Source organism: Linepithema humile, chromosome 4 (genome assembly GCF_040581485.1).
Source record: "Linepithema humile isolate Giens D197 chromosome 4, Lhum_UNIL_v1.0, whole genome shotgun sequence".
Taxonomy (NCBI): Eukaryota; Metazoa; Arthropoda; class Insecta; order Hymenoptera; family Formicidae; genus Linepithema; species Linepithema humile.
Window position 1 is genome coordinate 1,120,854 of NC_090131.1, and position 17,579 is coordinate 1,138,432.

General features: G+C 31.4%; 2 protein-coding genes across 8 annotated transcripts in view; one reads left to right on the forward strand and one right to left on the reverse strand.

Annotated features, from left to right (window-relative positions):
* The first annotated feature begins 915 nt into the window (after positions 1–915).
* The window catches only part of LOC105679504 (acyl-CoA Delta-9 desaturase-like), a 33,134-nt gene continuing 16,470 nt past the window's right edge, over positions 916–17,579 (forward strand). The window contains exons 1-2 of one of the 3 annotated variants that reach the window (XM_067353276.1): positions 916–1,211; positions 13,344–13,626. The gene's annotated coding sequence lies outside the window, so the exon portion shown is untranslated. The remainder of the gene's footprint in view (positions 1,212–13,343; positions 13,627–17,579) is intronic. The other 2 variants (XM_067353277.1, XM_067353275.1) reach the window with 2 other exon arrangements.
* LOC105678833 (acyl-CoA Delta-9 desaturase) lies at positions 2,094–17,412 on the reverse strand. 5 transcript variants are annotated; one of them, XM_012378508.2, is made up of 6 exons: positions 17,223–17,412; positions 6,199–6,425; positions 5,111–5,241; positions 4,283–4,488; positions 4,015–4,200; positions 2,094–3,806 (listed from the first exon to the last, which is right to left on the reverse strand). In XM_012378508.2, the coding sequence occupies exons 2-6, from the start codon at positions 6,410–6,412 to the stop codon at positions 3,482–3,484; spliced, it is 1,062 nt and encodes a 353-aa protein (XP_012233931.1). In that variant the 5' UTR covers positions 6,413–6,425; positions 17,223–17,412; the 3' UTR covers positions 2,094–3,481. The 5 variants fall into 5 exon arrangements, with proteins under 5 accessions (XP_012233931.1, XP_067209372.1, XP_012233932.1 ...); XM_067353271.1 differs by lacking the exon at positions 17,223–17,412 and adding an exon at positions 10,813–10,952; XM_012378509.2 differs by lacking the exon at positions 17,223–17,412 and adding an exon at positions 10,706–10,850.

A 17,579-nucleotide genomic window follows, 5' to 3' on the forward strand; every position in this document is an offset into this window, starting at 1 on the left:
AAGATCCTGTTGAGGATAGTGCAGCGGAACGCTACTACATGTATCCATCCGGACGAGACGTTGCATAATCGTAATTTATAATGATCAGACCGGGGAAAAGAACTTACGATACGATTCGGCAACTGTCTCTCCTGCGTGCTTCAACGTTGCAACATGCCTGCCCGTGCTGATATGATCTCGCTTCCCAGCATGCTCCTGAACCAATCAAGACATAATATGGCTGTGTGTTACACATACGTCTGCGCGAGTGTCACTCGCTACCAATCATCGACGTAGTAGCCGCTGCGCGCACACGTAACAAGATGCGTATGCAGTTGTTTTCTGATGCTAACTCGCGCTGTTTCCTCCCGACACTCAGTTTATTACAAATAAATAAATATATAACATCAAAATAATATTTACGAAGCACTTGTTATATAACATGTTACATTCAAGTTATATTGCCATTTACTTTATTATAACCAGTAAGCAACAAAGCAAAATAACAATTCTATAACACAATTACATTATATGTATAAAAAATATTATATAATCACAATATAAATAAAGTGTAACATTTGTTATATGTAATATCTGTTACATGTTATTTCTATGTTATATAGTAGCTATATATTGTGTTTGCTGGGTAATCTGAAATAATTACAAAATTATGTTTAAATTACAATTTTTTTATACTGTAATATTAAAAACTTTTGTTATAATGTAAAAATATTAATATATATCATTAATTAAATAGTGTAAAGTATTTAATATTATTATTACGTATAATATAAGTATATATAATTATACATAATAATAGTATTAAATTACACGTAATAATATCATTAAATACATCTATTTAAGAGAAGAAACCCGTGGCGGTACAATCTACTGTTTGGTTACTAGGCACGCGATGAAGCATTGGGAGGAGCGCTCTACAATTGACAACGGCAACATACGAGCGATGCTGAACGCTAGATCCTTGCGTCCTAGCGATTACGTAACAGTGGGCTCTCTCTTCTCGCTGCGCGCTTAGACTCGCGGAAATTGACCGATCTTCTTTAATTAATTTTTCATTAATTATTGCGAAAATCGCAAAACGGTAGAGGATTTTTTTACTTGATTTAACCCGCTCTATCTACACCCGAGAGATTATTCAGCAATTGTCGAACACCCTGTATTAATTTTTTCAGGTACAGCTGAAGGCGTACTTAGTTAGAATACAACAATCGGTAAGTGAATTTATTTGCTATACTTATATAATTAGGCAGAATATCAATATTGATATTAATCGACATCGTTTTATAATTATTGCTTTTTTTAAGCAATTATAGGACAATACGAATTCTATGAATTTCTTGCATTATAAGTAATTATTTTACATATTATTTGTGAAATAAATTAACCATACTGAGAATAGCACATATATTAGACAATATAGAATTTTTAACCAATATCACATAATTCATCGTTAAACTGGAATACCAAATAATTGTGTGTTATAATCTTTACATATGTTATTTAAATAATATTGTTGATTTGGACATTTTGACAATTAAATTAAGATATCCCAGCAAATACTAACCAAAAACAACATCAATATTATAATTTCTCACTTAACAACGTTATTGTAATCTAACATGCCTTGTACATAACAATTATATTATTGAGTAGGAAATTATAATATTGATGTTATGTTATTGTTGATTAGTTTTTACTGAGATGATACAGGCACTGAATAAAAATGCACAAGATATATAATGCATCTTTACTTAAAAATATATTTTTATTAAGCATTTTATTTTAATTATTAATATAATAATAAATATATTACAACTTATATATCTGTTATAATATCAGTTTGAAGACAAATACACTAAGAGCGATTGTCAGGCGTCATCAAAAAATAAATTTAAAGCAAGTAAAAATGTACGGTGTTAGTAACGTAATATACAACTTCGTTGACAAGCGTGTTATTTTTACAAAATTATGGCAAAATAAAAATAAGGAAGGCTCATTTTATATAAATCAATTCAATGCACGTTTCTAAGGCAAAAACACATAATAGACTATGAAAAATGCTAAAGAAATTTTCTTATATTTCTTTCATAGAATCATCATCATCAGAATCATATTCCTTAGCTTATGCGTAAGGAAGTGAAAAGCAAGTTTCGTTAATAATCACAATTGCTTGTTTTCTCGTACTTTTACATCACAAATTGATAACGCCGCAGCAATTACATTTAGAATCTTACGTTATATTAACTGAAAGAAAAGGAACAACAAGTTAGTATAAATATGTGTCATTACGTCGCGACTATATCATAATTGATTACGCTAGCTTTAGTTAACGCAATCCTTATTACTATTACGTAAATGTTTGTTATAAATTTCTTTTTTTCCTACCAACACAAACAAGATTTATTTATTATATAAATAAATTACCTGAATCTATCAGTATCTACAAATTAACCTAAGCGTGCTAAGTTTTAATAGGAAATGGAAAAAGAACGCACAATGCATTCAATATTAATATGATAAAGCAAATAATATTTTATCGCACTGAGAAAGAATTTTGGTCACTCATAATATGTATTCTATAAATAAAGAAAAAAAAAGAAGTAAACAACACACACAATTTTTGTACTCGCTGATCAAAAGTTTCGCTGATGTTCTGGACGATATGATACTATCCGAAGTCAGTTTTGATTGATAAAGCGGTATCATATAAAAATTAATTAGATTTGCATATTAAAGATCGAATTATTTATTTTGATCGAGAACTTCTAACGTAGAAAATTTGGTTATCTAACAGGTAATATTAAAATTGAGCAACAATTTGGTCGTATATTAGTAGAAATAATTTATATTTATATTAAATATCGGATTCTCGCGCAATTTCGATACGCGTGTATCCTGATATTATTTTATATTACTGTATATACCTTAAAATAAATTTATATTTCTGCATTTCTCATTTTCACGCAGTATTACAGTAAATTTATGTGTTATTTCATTGGCAACAGTACAAAATATATTTGATTCGTATCTCAATAGTACATATATATAAATGTATGTATTCTTGATTACGATCACATATTAAAAACCTGTATAACCCCCTGAATAAAAACGGTTCAACAATTATGTAATAGCAGTACATATTACGAATAATTATAAATGCAGTTTGATTTATCTCGAGAGTAGATGAAAAAGATTTTACCGAGTTAGTACGGCATCCGCGATCCAGAACACCACCGACATTATGAGAAATCGAGATACTTCCTGCTCGATACCGAGTCTTCTGAGGATATTATATGAAACCCGTCATATAATCGTGCGATAACATGTCGAGAGACGCGACGGTCGAGACGCAAGTCCCGAAAGACCGGCTCGATCGAATCACTGCATGAAATCCTTTATGGAATTTTTATGGAACGGATTAACTGTGGATAAATTTGGAGAGAGAAGCTTTACATCCTAGTCGCGAATCTCTCACGCGACCTTACTGATCTTTTGTATGATTGTGCGTCACTACCGCCTGATCTCTCTCTTCCTGCGTCTGATCCTTATCGCCCCAGCCCCACACCTCGTGACTACCGTCGCCCGTTCTTTCCACGCGTTTTTTTACCATGTCCTCGGACACGCTCTTCAGGTCATAGGCCCAACCGATCCTCGCGAAGAAGTCGATAAAGGCCGTCGTAAAGTTGAAACTATAATTGCCGAACTCGGCCGTCTTGTAATCCCATGGGAAAACATGGTGGTAATTGTGCCAACCCTCGCCGAGGGCGAATATCGCAACACCTTTGTTCTCTGACGGATTGATGTATCTGTAGCGAATGAAAAAGAAACTTTAATAGAATGTCGATCGTGCCATTACGGAAATAAGTATTGTACAAGTGACAAGTATAAATAAAGAACAAATTTAAGGAGCGGATAAAAAAATTCTTTCCGTGTTAAAAAAGAAAAATATATAAAAAATCCAAAATTTAATTTAAAAGCTGATTGTAAGCACTGAGGTATTTTATTGATACTTACTTATCGTAAGGCTTGTTGCCGAACATATGGGCTGCGGAGTTTACCAGCCACGTCATATTCAACGTGAAAATGTAACGCAAAACGGTGGGAATAAAATAAGCGTTCAACCACGTCTCATTCCAACACACGACTGGAATGACAGTAGGCAAAACGAAACATAAGAATGGCATTAGCACGACATAATATCTGAAACACATAGAATTTATTTTACTAAATTTATTTGCCGACAAAAAGAATTACTTTTTTGGCTAAATCGCGACGCACGTACTTCTTTTGGAATGCCAGTATAGGGTCGCTCTCGAGGTCGCTCAAATCGATTCCCTTGCCTTTTTCCGTCACCTCAGGATGCTTCTTAACAAGCAACCAGCCTACGTGCGAGAAAAAGAAACCTCTCGTAGCATTATGCGGATCGGCGTCGGTCTCGCTGTATTTGTGGTGAACTCTGTGGTCTCTAGCCCAAACGATCGCGGCATCCTAGATCCCACAAAATAATTACATATTAATCGATACAAATAAAATACCTTAATTTGTTTCATTAGCAAAAATAATGTGTTTTTGTCACATAATTGCAGTCTATATTACTTTTTTTATTTACATATCTTTTTGAATATTTTTCTCGCATTAAATTCTTGCATTAAAAATGCTGAGAATGCTTACTCATATCTATCAATGATCTATCTATAGCGGATAATACGTATCGCATGCATTCTCGAATTTACGGAAAAGAATGTTTTTTTCTAAACAACGGATTGCTTGTTAGACAACGTCTAATGACGTATTGAATCATAAGCAGTAGTTTTCTTACACGCGACGTGCGTTTTATACGCGACATCATTGCACTGACATGAATTTTTTAAGTCGCATTAGCCGTAGAAAAAAGTAGACTCTATAATTATTTAATTTAATCCCAATTTTCTTTTTCTTTTTCAACTAATTACTATATTATTGATCGTTTATTTAATATCTAGTTAACTTCGTGCATGTTTCTGGCCTTTCAATTTATTAAGAAAAAATAAGCTTTATAAGCTTTATTTTTACGAATACTTTTATTCGTCAAATTTCTCGAAATTTATAAAAAATCTGTTTTCTTACGTACCTGGAACGCTATAGTATTAAAAATCATAAGCAGCAGCTGGAGAGGCCACTTGGCTTTGTAAGATCTGTGTGCCCATAATCTATGAGCTCCGGCTGTGATTCCGAAGCCGCTGCATTGATATAACAAGATTGCTATAATGGAGAAAATGCATGATGTTACACACAAAGGAATTCGAAACTATTGCAATAGTGCCGTCTTATTTGATAACGATCACGACTGTCTTAAAACAAGCTATGCCTTTATATGAAAAACAAGTTCGACAATGCTGATCAAATATTTTATTTATGAAATTACCTTGTGAATAACCTTTCAATAACCTTTCACTCATCTTTTATTTACAATCACATTGGAAAATTATGCAAGAAATTATTTTTTTAAATTTTGCAAACATGAATCGCGTAATTTTAAACATTTCAACTTTTGCAACATATTATATTACTTTTTTCTTTACGCAAAATAATACATAATTTTATTTTGAATAAAAATTATATATGTTTTAAATTCAATAACTATAAAGCAAAATTAAAAATTATGTATCATATTCCACTGAAATTGTAAATTATATTCATATAATATAATTAGCATAAACCTTGTAATTAAAGTATTACGTTTTTGATCAGATTTCTTACATTCCAATTATGAAAATTAAATTGTATAATGTCAGGGAAGAAAATCAAAAGAGCTTCAGCTTTAATAAAATAATAAAAAAACTATTACGTTAACACGTGTATTGATCTTGCGTCGTTTAAAAGACTCGCAGGTTCGTCGAATGTAATATTTTAGTAGACCTGATTGACATCCCGCTAATCGTTCGTGTTAAAAAGTTTTGCTTCAGTGCAAAGTTAAACAAATTACAACAACGAATAATAATTCAAAAACATTGCTAGTGTTACACTCGAATAATTTGGAAAAAGAATATTTTTTAGAATTTTGTTATCACAAGAATAAGAAAAGGACAGTAATTATTTACCGCATTCATGCACTGGCTACTCTTTAGTTTTAACAATAGGTAGGTGTTCGGATGGCAAAAAAACGAGCAATTAAGAAAATTGATTTTAAGAGTATGTTAATGGTAACATGCTACTTACCGAAAACAACGGTCGCTAATTTGGCGGATGTAAACGAGAGATAAACTCCGAAAAGAGCGCCGAGATGTAAAAACGAGAAAATTGTCACATTCCTCCAAACAATACGCCTGACGTATTTGGGTTTTTCTTTCGGTTCCTTTATCAGTTGCGTCTCAGTTATAGTCTCGCCCTCGAAGAGTACTCCCGTCGGTGTGCTGGTTATATTCGGAGCCATTTTTTTATCTAAACTGTTGACAACAATATGAACAATTCTTATTAATTAAAATTTATCACTAAATATTTTAATAAACAATAAATCTCGAGCTGATAATTATCCTGAATAAATATTTTAGATTGTAATGGATTCATCATATGTATATTAATCATTCATATTGACAATTATTTGATTCTTTTTCTTTGCAATCTTGAACAAATAAACTTTGTATTATCATCAATTTGATTTACAACTTACAGATATTTAAGAATAACAAAATGACAGAGAAGATTAATATATACATATATTAATAATATATTACGTACAAAACTACAATTAGCTAAATTTTTATAAAAATTAAATTAAATTAGTGTTTAATATAAAAGTCGGGAATAGAATTGCTTTCACGGAATCGCCGCAATGATAATCATATTTGCAACGTGGTCCGTTTGCTGGAGCTCGTATTGCAAGTCGTGATACTTTAATGATCGATGCTTCATTGCAATCGAATGTTCCATGAATGTTAAATAAAAGCATGATGAAACAAGCAATTGTAATGGTGTGTGACGCAAGAGCGATCGATAAAAGAAAAATCAATAGCGAGTTTTATATAGAACAAATATAAAGTCGTATACTGTCAATGCTATTTATAATTACGCAGAGCATTTACTTGAGAATGTTAAATTTAAAATTATCGCTGAAAACGGAATGGTAACACTCGGACGAGGCAATGTATAATATATACATAAAACAGTTGCGATTACATCGATCGTACTCGGTGCATTGTACGCAAACACACACCAATTTGCTTAATTGGTTACGAGTGCTCGAAGACAATGATTCTGGAGAGATGACACCTGTAAGACTCGTCGGTGGCATGATCCGAAATAATCAGTTGTCATCGCCCATATACGCTTTTAATTATTTAAGATTTTTTTTAACGCCACGGTTTATCAGCAAATGTTACATATCACATGACAACGTTAAAATCTGTATTACAACGTTATTTTAAAATATTTAACGAAGAAGAGTTGCTTTACTATTATAACTATAAAATATCTTTACACATAGTAGATGTCTCGATAAATTCTTTTTATGACATATGATTATTTTAATCACTTTCAAATTCCTTTTGACTGAGGTGTTTAGATGCTAATGTTTTCTAAATCATGAGCAGAGTTATTAACACTGACATACACGCGCACACAGAGTTCCGATCGTTATTGCAATTCCACAAGTGTGATTCCCCATATCAGATATGAGAGAATGTATGTACCGCGAGGATTCACCTATTCCGCGAGCGGGATGCTCCCGGTGATGCCTAGTCGAGGACCGCCTATTGACTGCCGGCTGGATCCTCGACGGACGTCATCCGGGCGCAGGCTCATACGGTGCCGGGACGCCGACACGACAAACGGTGTTCATGTCGGCGGTGTCCCTCCGTGCAACCGTCTATGCAACGACTCCGGATCGTCCGACAGGCGATCAGCTGATCAGACAATCCGGTTATAGTTATTATCCTGAATCAAGAAGTGTAGAAAGTAACGAATTCCCACGAAAGAGCAGCGATATTTCATAATTTTCTCTCGACATAATGTCATTTATTGAGTATTAGATGAGTTTAATTAGCGTAATGTGTCAACGGTGATCTTCCTAAATCAAACATATAAGAAAATCTCTGCTTTCTAAATAATGGATATTATTAAAAGACGACCTTAAAAAAGAAAAATAATTAGTAGATATTTTTAGAGAAGACAGTTCTCTCTTCTTATATAATTTGAGTGTAGCTGCCAAAGTATTAATAAGACTTGCATAAGTATATACTGCTATATCATCATATATTTACCGATTATGCAAATGAGACTGCGAAAAATAATTATTGACACACGCGCAAACGAGAATTAACTAATTCATTTTAATAATCAATTATTTTATTATACTAATTTACTTTAATAATTAGTCAAATACGATGTAGGAAATACGTAGTGCGATTACAATATTACAGTACATTAATTCTTTCAACATCTTTTATTTGACAAATTTTATTTGCATGCATTTTTTCTTAACATGCAAATAGTATTTTATATTTAAAATTGTGTAGCATAATTATATAATAAGATATGGGATAATTAGATTAGAATATTAAATATAATTATTTTCAAAATTAAATACAAAGTGCACTCGTATCTTCTTAAAAAGTATTGACGTGTAATAAAATATTTTCATTTTTTGCTTAATTTACTACATTCGTAGGATACGATAAATGAAATAAATAAAACGTGTTGCTCTTTATGATCATCGATCCATTAAACGTAAATCTCGATTTTACTATCATGGTTTTAAAGCCTGAACCAGTATTATAGATAAGGTTGAGGACGCAAGGTCTTAAGAACTCAACTCGTACGAGTGAACTTGATCACTGCCAAGGTTGCATTGGCGCCAAAGTCAATCGCTTTTACGCACTGCGGCAACAACCACTCGGTCTGACACCACGATATCACGCGGCTCAAAAAATCATCTTATCATTTGTAACCGTATTTCATTACATGCATCATTGACAAGCGACAAAACTCAATTCTGATTAATCTTTTTTAGAAATAAAACTTCCATGAAAATACAGTGTAATAAGTTTTCATTACTTCTACATGAAATGATTTGATATTGCACATTTCAATTTATCAAGAAATTTATAAAATAAATTAATCACGATGTACGCAGATATAATCATGTCATTAAAATGTGATGTATGTGGGGGTTAGATCTTAGGACATGTTCCTCTAGCATGCTTTTTACGAATCTGGGACAACGTGTATACTCAAAAATTAAAAAATATTTCTTTTGAATAATTGTTATCAATAATATAAAAATATAATTATTTTTCAATATAGAACATACGTTATTTACTAAACATATAGACTCCTTTAAAATATATCGCAATTTGTTATATAAAAAAAGTTGCATTACTTTTAGCCGGTGTGTTAATAATTTTGAATATAGAGAATCTGTTGTTAATGTTAATATTTGTACCGTAAAATATCGTGCGATTGTTCATTGTTTGTTGTAACACGACTGTTATAATATGGCATTTCTCAAGATAAATGTGATTATTATTTACTTATTGTTACCACGTAGATACTTGCTACAATATCATAGCAGTGTAATAATTGTTAAATAAATAGTACATATCATTCTTGTATTTATGTTATTATTTAATGAGGACATTCGTATTCGCGTAAACTTCGCCAAATGGTACGTGTACAATTAGAAGTTTTGTATAACGACTGCGTTCTTACTATCAACGAAATTAACGAATGATTATGAACGATATGCCAATCTTATACAATACACATGTTGTTACCATCAATAGAAATTAGCGAACGATTATAACTTGATTGTAATTTTAATAAGGTAATTAGATATATCAGATAATGCGTAAAAACAAATGCAAGCTTCTTACTGACATCTTGTATATTAATATTATCTAATTTCATATGTGATATTAATATATTCAATTATTAACTATTAATTTTATATATATATATATATATATATATATATATATATATATATATATATATATATATAGGTAGTAGTTGAAAAAATTAGGCACATCTCAGTTATTTCTTTTCGCATTTTTCTTTGCCACTTTTATTATATTAGGTTCTAATTCTAAAACATACACGTTATCTCAGGTTCGTAAAAAGCTAAAAATGTTAGAGAAACATGTCCTAGTAGATCTGACCTCCGCATACATCCGTAATATTTTAATTACTTGATTATCATATCTGCATATAATGTGAGTATAGCAGCATGGTTCAAAAGTCAATCATAATTAAGCAAAAGAAATATTCATTAGCAGTCGACTGATTTTTTTCAATGGTTCTTTATCATTCGATTAGTCAGTCGTATGATGCAAGAACGCGTGGATTTTGTGCGAATTTTTCTCATTTCACCTTTGCTCTACCGCGATAAGAAGAGAACGTATTTTCCGATGACGGCGGCTTATTTTTGCACGCGTGGTATGCAACTGATTCTAAACATAAATCTTAAACGCGCGCCTATGCCAACTTTGTGGTTTATTCTTATCACTCTAGTCACGTGAACGATCAGTAACGACATATATCATACACTTGTTATCGCTATGTTTAGAAATTTTTCCTCTATAAATTTACGCGACAAATTTCGAGTCAGTTTTTTCTCCGCGCAATTTGAAACCAGTTTTTTTCTGTATAATATAACACCATCGTTTATCGCAATTTTCCTAAAATTTTCAAATATTTTTTGATAATAACTTAAAGCACATTATTAAAATACCTTATTAAAACAAAATCCTTTCTTGAATTTGACTATCAGATACTTGCTGCCGGCTATTAGAGGTTTTGAATTGTAATTAACTGTTTTAAAACATAACCAAAACTCACGAAACACTCGACCGATGTAATCTCAAAATGCAACAAATTTTTCGCATCCGTATTCGATTTCAAAATCTTCCCGAATCATTGTAGTATTATTCCTTTTCTAATATGCGAACCGTTGACGACTGTGTCTGTATTAGGGGGAATCAGCCAGACAATCAAGCTACGTCTGATGTAGTACGAACCGCCGATATACTCGTGCCAAGTCTCAGCTGAGATCGTCTGAGCCAATGAGATCGCGTCGTGGCTCTCGCCACCTGAAACCGGCGAATAGTGACAGACGAAACCGGCCAGACGCGCCACGCGTTCCGCTCTTCCGACACGTATCGACCGCACGCTTGTGCCTATTAACCGTACTGAACCACTATTTACAGCTGAGCTTAAAGGTGAACATCTCTTGGCATAGAGATTTGAAAAAATTTTTATTCTTATTGATATTCGAACAAAAATAAAATAAACGATTGTGTAAGCTACATTTAACACACATCTAAATAAATAATTACATATCTAAATAAATCATCTGAATCGCGCGAGTATATATCAATCGAAAGTTGATAACGCGACATGCATATTTTTCATTTTATTTGCTCCGTAACGTGAACCCGAGGGTAATCGTTCACGCGAGTTGCACGGGTGATCAAAGTGCTTGCTGACCCCAACATCAGGCGTGCATCATACGATGCGTCATTCGGCGTGATTCCCACGCACACGGCGACACATATACCTACACGCGGCGCTATTTCTCGCTCTTTATATAATGCTCTTCTATTAGTGACCAAAGTCACATAATGAATGCAAGCACTCGTTACGAGTAAAATTGCATTGATCATAACATTTTAATAAGTCACCTTGCATCTTGCGACATATTATTTGCTTCTTTCCTTATGACAATTCCTGAATATAATTATAGAAATGTTTACAAATTTTTCGATATATTACATGATAAAATGAATACTTTTATGGACAAATATTTCCGCAAGTGCTCTTTGCGTAGCTAGTCTTTTAATTCCAACTTTCGCTTTTAGAGTAATCTAAAAGAAGTAAAGACAAGCGTCAAGTGAAACCACGTGCGCAAGTTGTGTATATATGTAATCGCCGCGCCGGCAATGCTATCGTATTGGTCCACGCGACTCGTATGATCGCGTGTTCATTCATTCTAGTTTGCATCCTTGTTACGCAAACACTGATACGGAACATCAAATGTATGAGCAATATAAGCACTAAATATATTTTTCGAATTTTTCAAAATTGAGTTACGTTGGTTATTTATACAAATGTTAACAAAATTATATAAAATTTAAATTAATTAAATTAAAATTATAGAGAAAAGATTCAGTATATTCTATAGTGAAACTTTAAAAATTTTTAATTAAAAGATTATGAAAATTCGTGAAAAACGTATAGTTAAGCAGACACACACTTTGAGTGACAAAAGTCAAATTGTCAATTTTAAAATAATCAATTGCAATTGGCAAATGGCATGTATTGTAAATGTAAATTAAACAAATAAATAGAAATTATACATTACACTAAATAAATAAAAAATAATATATTTTTTTAATATAATTGAAAAAAAAGTTGAATTTTTGTTAAATTTAACAGTCTAGAGTTTGAACAGTTTGAATTTATAAATATCTGAACCGTGTGTTTTTGAAAAAAAAAGTAATCTATTTAATAACAAGAATGTTTTGTAATATAATGCATGAGGCCATATCGGGTGACATCGCATGTCTAAAGATGTCTAGCTGTAATAAAAAAAATCACGCGTTTTAATTGTGGCTCGTCTTGTTATATCTCACTTTCTCGTACGTGCGCATTAACTTAAGTCGCTCAATCTGAACAGCAGGCTGGTGATCACGCACTTGCATTGTGGCACGAGGAAGGATACGTATATACATCATCCTATCTTCGTCGATAAAGCGATAAATCCGCACATATTCATTCGACAGAAATACTGAAATGTTTACTTACTTTACTTCAATTTATTTCGTAAATATGCCGCTTCTACTCTTTTTACTGAAAAATTCCATCTCTAAAGATAATTGTTTCAATAAGTAACAAATTCGTAATCTTTGAAAGCATAACAATAAGTATATCATTTCTATACGTTCATATTTGTATATATGCAAATTTCTTCGAAATTTAAAATCTGGTTTTAGAATAAAAACAAAATTTCAAGTTTTGCTTCTAAAATAGTTTTTTACTCAAAAGAGTTTAAGCAGTCCTTTGTCAATAAATGCATATTGTTTTAAGTAGAATTACTTCAAAAGAGTTCATATTATACAGTAATTAAATTACTTTTACAATTGATATTTAAATTATATTCCAGCATTGATCGAATGAAAAGAGCAAGATCAAAACTTATTTGAATAACAAATAGAATTGTCACTTACATTTACATTAAAGTGACTCTGCAGAAGATAGCAGAAATAAAGATAAAATGAAAAAAATTAGAATTACTAAATACTCAATATACATATAACACGTATCAATTTGCAAGTTAAAAGTAATTTATATTTATGATTAACCTTTCGCAGACAAAAGAGGATTGGTCTTAAAATTGTTATGCTGAAAAAGCAACGGGAGGGAGTTGATCCCAAAAACGTATCCCTAATATTAAATGAAGGTACCAATAGTTTACCACATTATTACATTTAGTTTGCTTTTAGATACGATAGAGTAAACATCGAAAATTTCCTCATCAAATTAACTAATATTTTCTGTCGTGAATTTGTGTCTATTAATATTTTAAAATCTGTGAAAAAAAATTCATTCTCAAATTTATGTAAAATTGGAACGATTTTAAGAGAATAATTGCAAGTAAGTAAAAGTTTATTCCACGTTTTTTATTGAAAAAATTGAAAGAATATTCTTCATGAAAATGTATACAAATATACAAAATTTTTAGCTATGAAATTGAAAAATTAACAAGTTACAATTAATAAATATTATAATAACAAAAGTTTACGCTATTTTATTATTTGTTATTTTTTCTTTTTTTAAATTATGAATAGTTGATCAATTTTGTTTATCCATGGACTTTTAACAGATTTTTTCAATATACTGAAAAAAACTAATTTTATAATCAAAATATTAATCAATAGAACACTAAATTTATTTATTTTTTGCGGGCGTCTTTAGAAAGTAAGAGAATGATTAGTGGTTTGATTTTGATATTACTTATATCTATACTTATATCACATCAGCTCTTAAATCATCCGAGAAATATGAATATACACTTTCGCCGACGACATTATAACATTGCCAGTTGAATGTAACTCTTGCACAAGACTGGAAATCACCCGCTAATATTGTACATTCACATAACGTAGCAACTTTTTAAACGCGGATGACTGAGTACTAATAAACACGTCGAGCGTATTTCTGTTCAAATTAAGCCAATACAAGCAAGCTTGCGCTAACAATTTTAACAAATCAGGATAATAACTTTGGAGCAATAATCTCTTCAATAAATATTTTTATCTTTTCGAAAAATTTAAGATACTACTTTTTGTGGAAAAAAATACAAAATAAAAATTAAATTATTATTTCCATAAATCGGGTAATCTAATTTTAGATTTTCATGGTTTTTACAAGATATTTGTAGTTCAAAATTCAACGTAAGAAAAGATTATTCAAAACTAAGAAAAGAATCTATAAGAATTTTATTGAAAGAAAAAATGACGTTAACGTAATTGCAATAAAATAATTCAGAACCATAACTCTTTGTTGTATAACATAATCTATTTCTTTGTTAAAGATTAGATTATATGAGTAAAAAAGAAAAAGTGAGAATAAACAAAGATCAGATTGTTTCTTTAAACTTGATACGTCATGCTAGTTTGAATACTTTTTAATGTTTTATTACAATAAATAATATTGATATCGCGTCAACGATATTGAACGCATCCAGCGATTATGCAGACAATTAGCTTCCCAACCCGATAAATGGTCGGTCTTTATGGAGAGCGTGCAACAGGAAACACTTATTTGCGTTGAAGAGAAACTACATGATGGAATTATTTTACGAATATAGTTACACTATTCCTCGCGATGCGCGACGAAGCGTTTTCGAACGTTATCGAAGAGCGTTGTCGAACGTTATCGAAGAGCACCAAACCGTTTTACAGCATAATTAGCGAATATTTACGAAATAATTGACCTGATAACATATCTATTAAAAACTTACCTCTTTTCATAAAAGATAAAAAAAGATACGCGTTTGTCGAAACGTATACAAAACAGTGTTGTTTTAATTAATAAATAAAAAAAAACATTAAAGTAAGAATTGTATTAAATGAAATAATTTCCTACAATTTTTCTACAAAAGATACAATATCAGGAACTAACTAAATTAACTAATAATAAAAAATTGCACACATACAATTTAATTTTTTTACCTTGCTTTTTGTGATTAGAAATATTATATTTAATAATATATTAAATTTTATAAACAAATTTTTAAACAGAAATTAAAATATACAAAACTAGTTTTAAATATATATTTTGTTTTTACACAAATAAAAATGCTATCTGCAATAAAATGCTAAATGTACACGATAACGGTATATTTCTTGGTAGAAAATAACGTTCACATCGGTTCACCGAATACGCAATAATTGACTGAGTTATCTATAAATAATATTTTCCGATATTTCTAACGTACCATCTGGAGAATTAAATTCGCATTTTTCTCATTATATAGCGTTACGCGTTCGGCATTCCATCATTGAGAATTGGATGCTACAGTGCTAAAGTTAAAGATAATTCGGCAGTCACACGTTGTTGAAATTGTTGAAAAAAGTTATGTATCATGATAAAAATGTAAAATAAATGTTTCGTAGAATTGGATTATATAAGGATTACATAAAAAGTAACACGCAAAAGTTATTGGTTAATTTGCATAGTATAATGAACTAAAGAAGAAAACATACGTGACAAAGCAAAACTATAATTCGTTATTATAAAATCTCTCGAGTCGTAAAATATTCGATAATATAATGAATTTTCTCGAATCATGAAATAATATTCTCCGGATAATGAATCTAAATTTATGCTCTTTTGATAACGTCACATCTTCGTGGTCTGGGCTAGCTTCTATAACTTTACACCTAGTTAGATGAGAAACGCTCACGTACTTCACCCAAGGATATACGCGGCACTGCGTTTATAACACGGATGGCCACCTATTCTCAGGGGATATACTTAACAACAAAGAAATTGTTCAGCCACAATATTAAGATTGATAACGCGTGAGCGGGAAAAGCGTAATTTTTTTGCATCAGAAACTATGAAAGTCCTTTGGTAGGTGCGTCATGTGATAAAAGTGACTAATGTATCTTTTGTTGCTCCGTACATATTGTTATTATATTATACTATATTTTTCTTTTTTTTCTATTATTTGGAAATAATACTTATACATCGGCTTCGATAAAAGTAATATTTTTAATATTTTTTCTTTCGATATCTTTTTAACAACTTTTAATGTTATTTTTTTTAGAAAACCACTTTTCAAAGAGAAAATGAATGTTTGAACTATTCTTGCCGAAATAAACGTGGGTCTTAGGTATAATTTTTTTTTTCGATAAATGATTTTATATCCGGAATTTTTTAACGGTGCAATAAAATATTAATAAAAATGAGTCAGCAAACTTCTTAAGAAAAATTTTTCTTACTTGTGTAATTTTAATCCATTCAAAAATCACCGTAAATCGATATTAAATTCATACAGACATTTACTAAACGGAAATAACTTGTATAAAATCTATGTTAAAATAAGTATTAATAAAAAATCTCATAACTACCGCAGAGAAATGTTTTCTGTTGGTTGAGATTTCAGTGGAGTAATCACTGTTAATGTAAACTGTAACTAATGAATATCATGATGCTTTCATGAGTAATGTGATGACTTTTAATAATTCACTTCATTTCCTTTTCCAAAATTTAAGACTAACTGTCTAATGCACATCTACTCTACATATATTTAGCAACAGGGCAAATATATTTTTAAGCAATAAATTTAAATGATATATTTATATGAACGCCGCGACGTAAGAATCAAGCTCATGGAAATCGGAGTAAATAGGAATAAATTATTCGTGTGTACACATAATGTTTCATTGATGTGTGAATATTTTTAAGAGACGTGAAAAATCTTTAAGCCTGAAGAATTAGTCCAATTTTGTTGAACAGCAACATTCTTGGTATCCTTGCGGACTCCAATAGCTATTTTGAAAATATAACTTAATATAACAACATTTTCTATGAAAATTCGGACTATATACGGAGAATTTGTCGCGATACATCGTGAGAGACAAAAGCGCGATTGCTGTCATACAAAGGGGTTGAAAAGTGGCCGCAGCCAGCAGTATGATAGCAAAACAATAGCCTTGTAAACCCCAATCGTATCGACTTACCTGTCGTCTGCAAGTTTTGATTTGGAAGCTTGCGACGGATTACTTTTCTCATCGGAACGATGTGGAACGGATGGAAAAACTTGATTTCTTCACGTCGACAATTATTTTTCGTAGTCGTAACAGACGGATAGATCGACTCACAGTTGGATCACAACTACTGACGACGACGAAGAGACTGAGATTGGTACCACGCGACGAGAGTTAAATATTATTCAAGGAGAGATTGTAGGCGCTACCGGTGGCAGCACCGCGCGATAGCTTGACGAATCGGCAGAGCCGACGAGGCTCATGTGACTCATCTGCTCACGTGCAACCTCCTGCCGAAGTCGTGCAATGATACTCGTGGACTCATTTTTC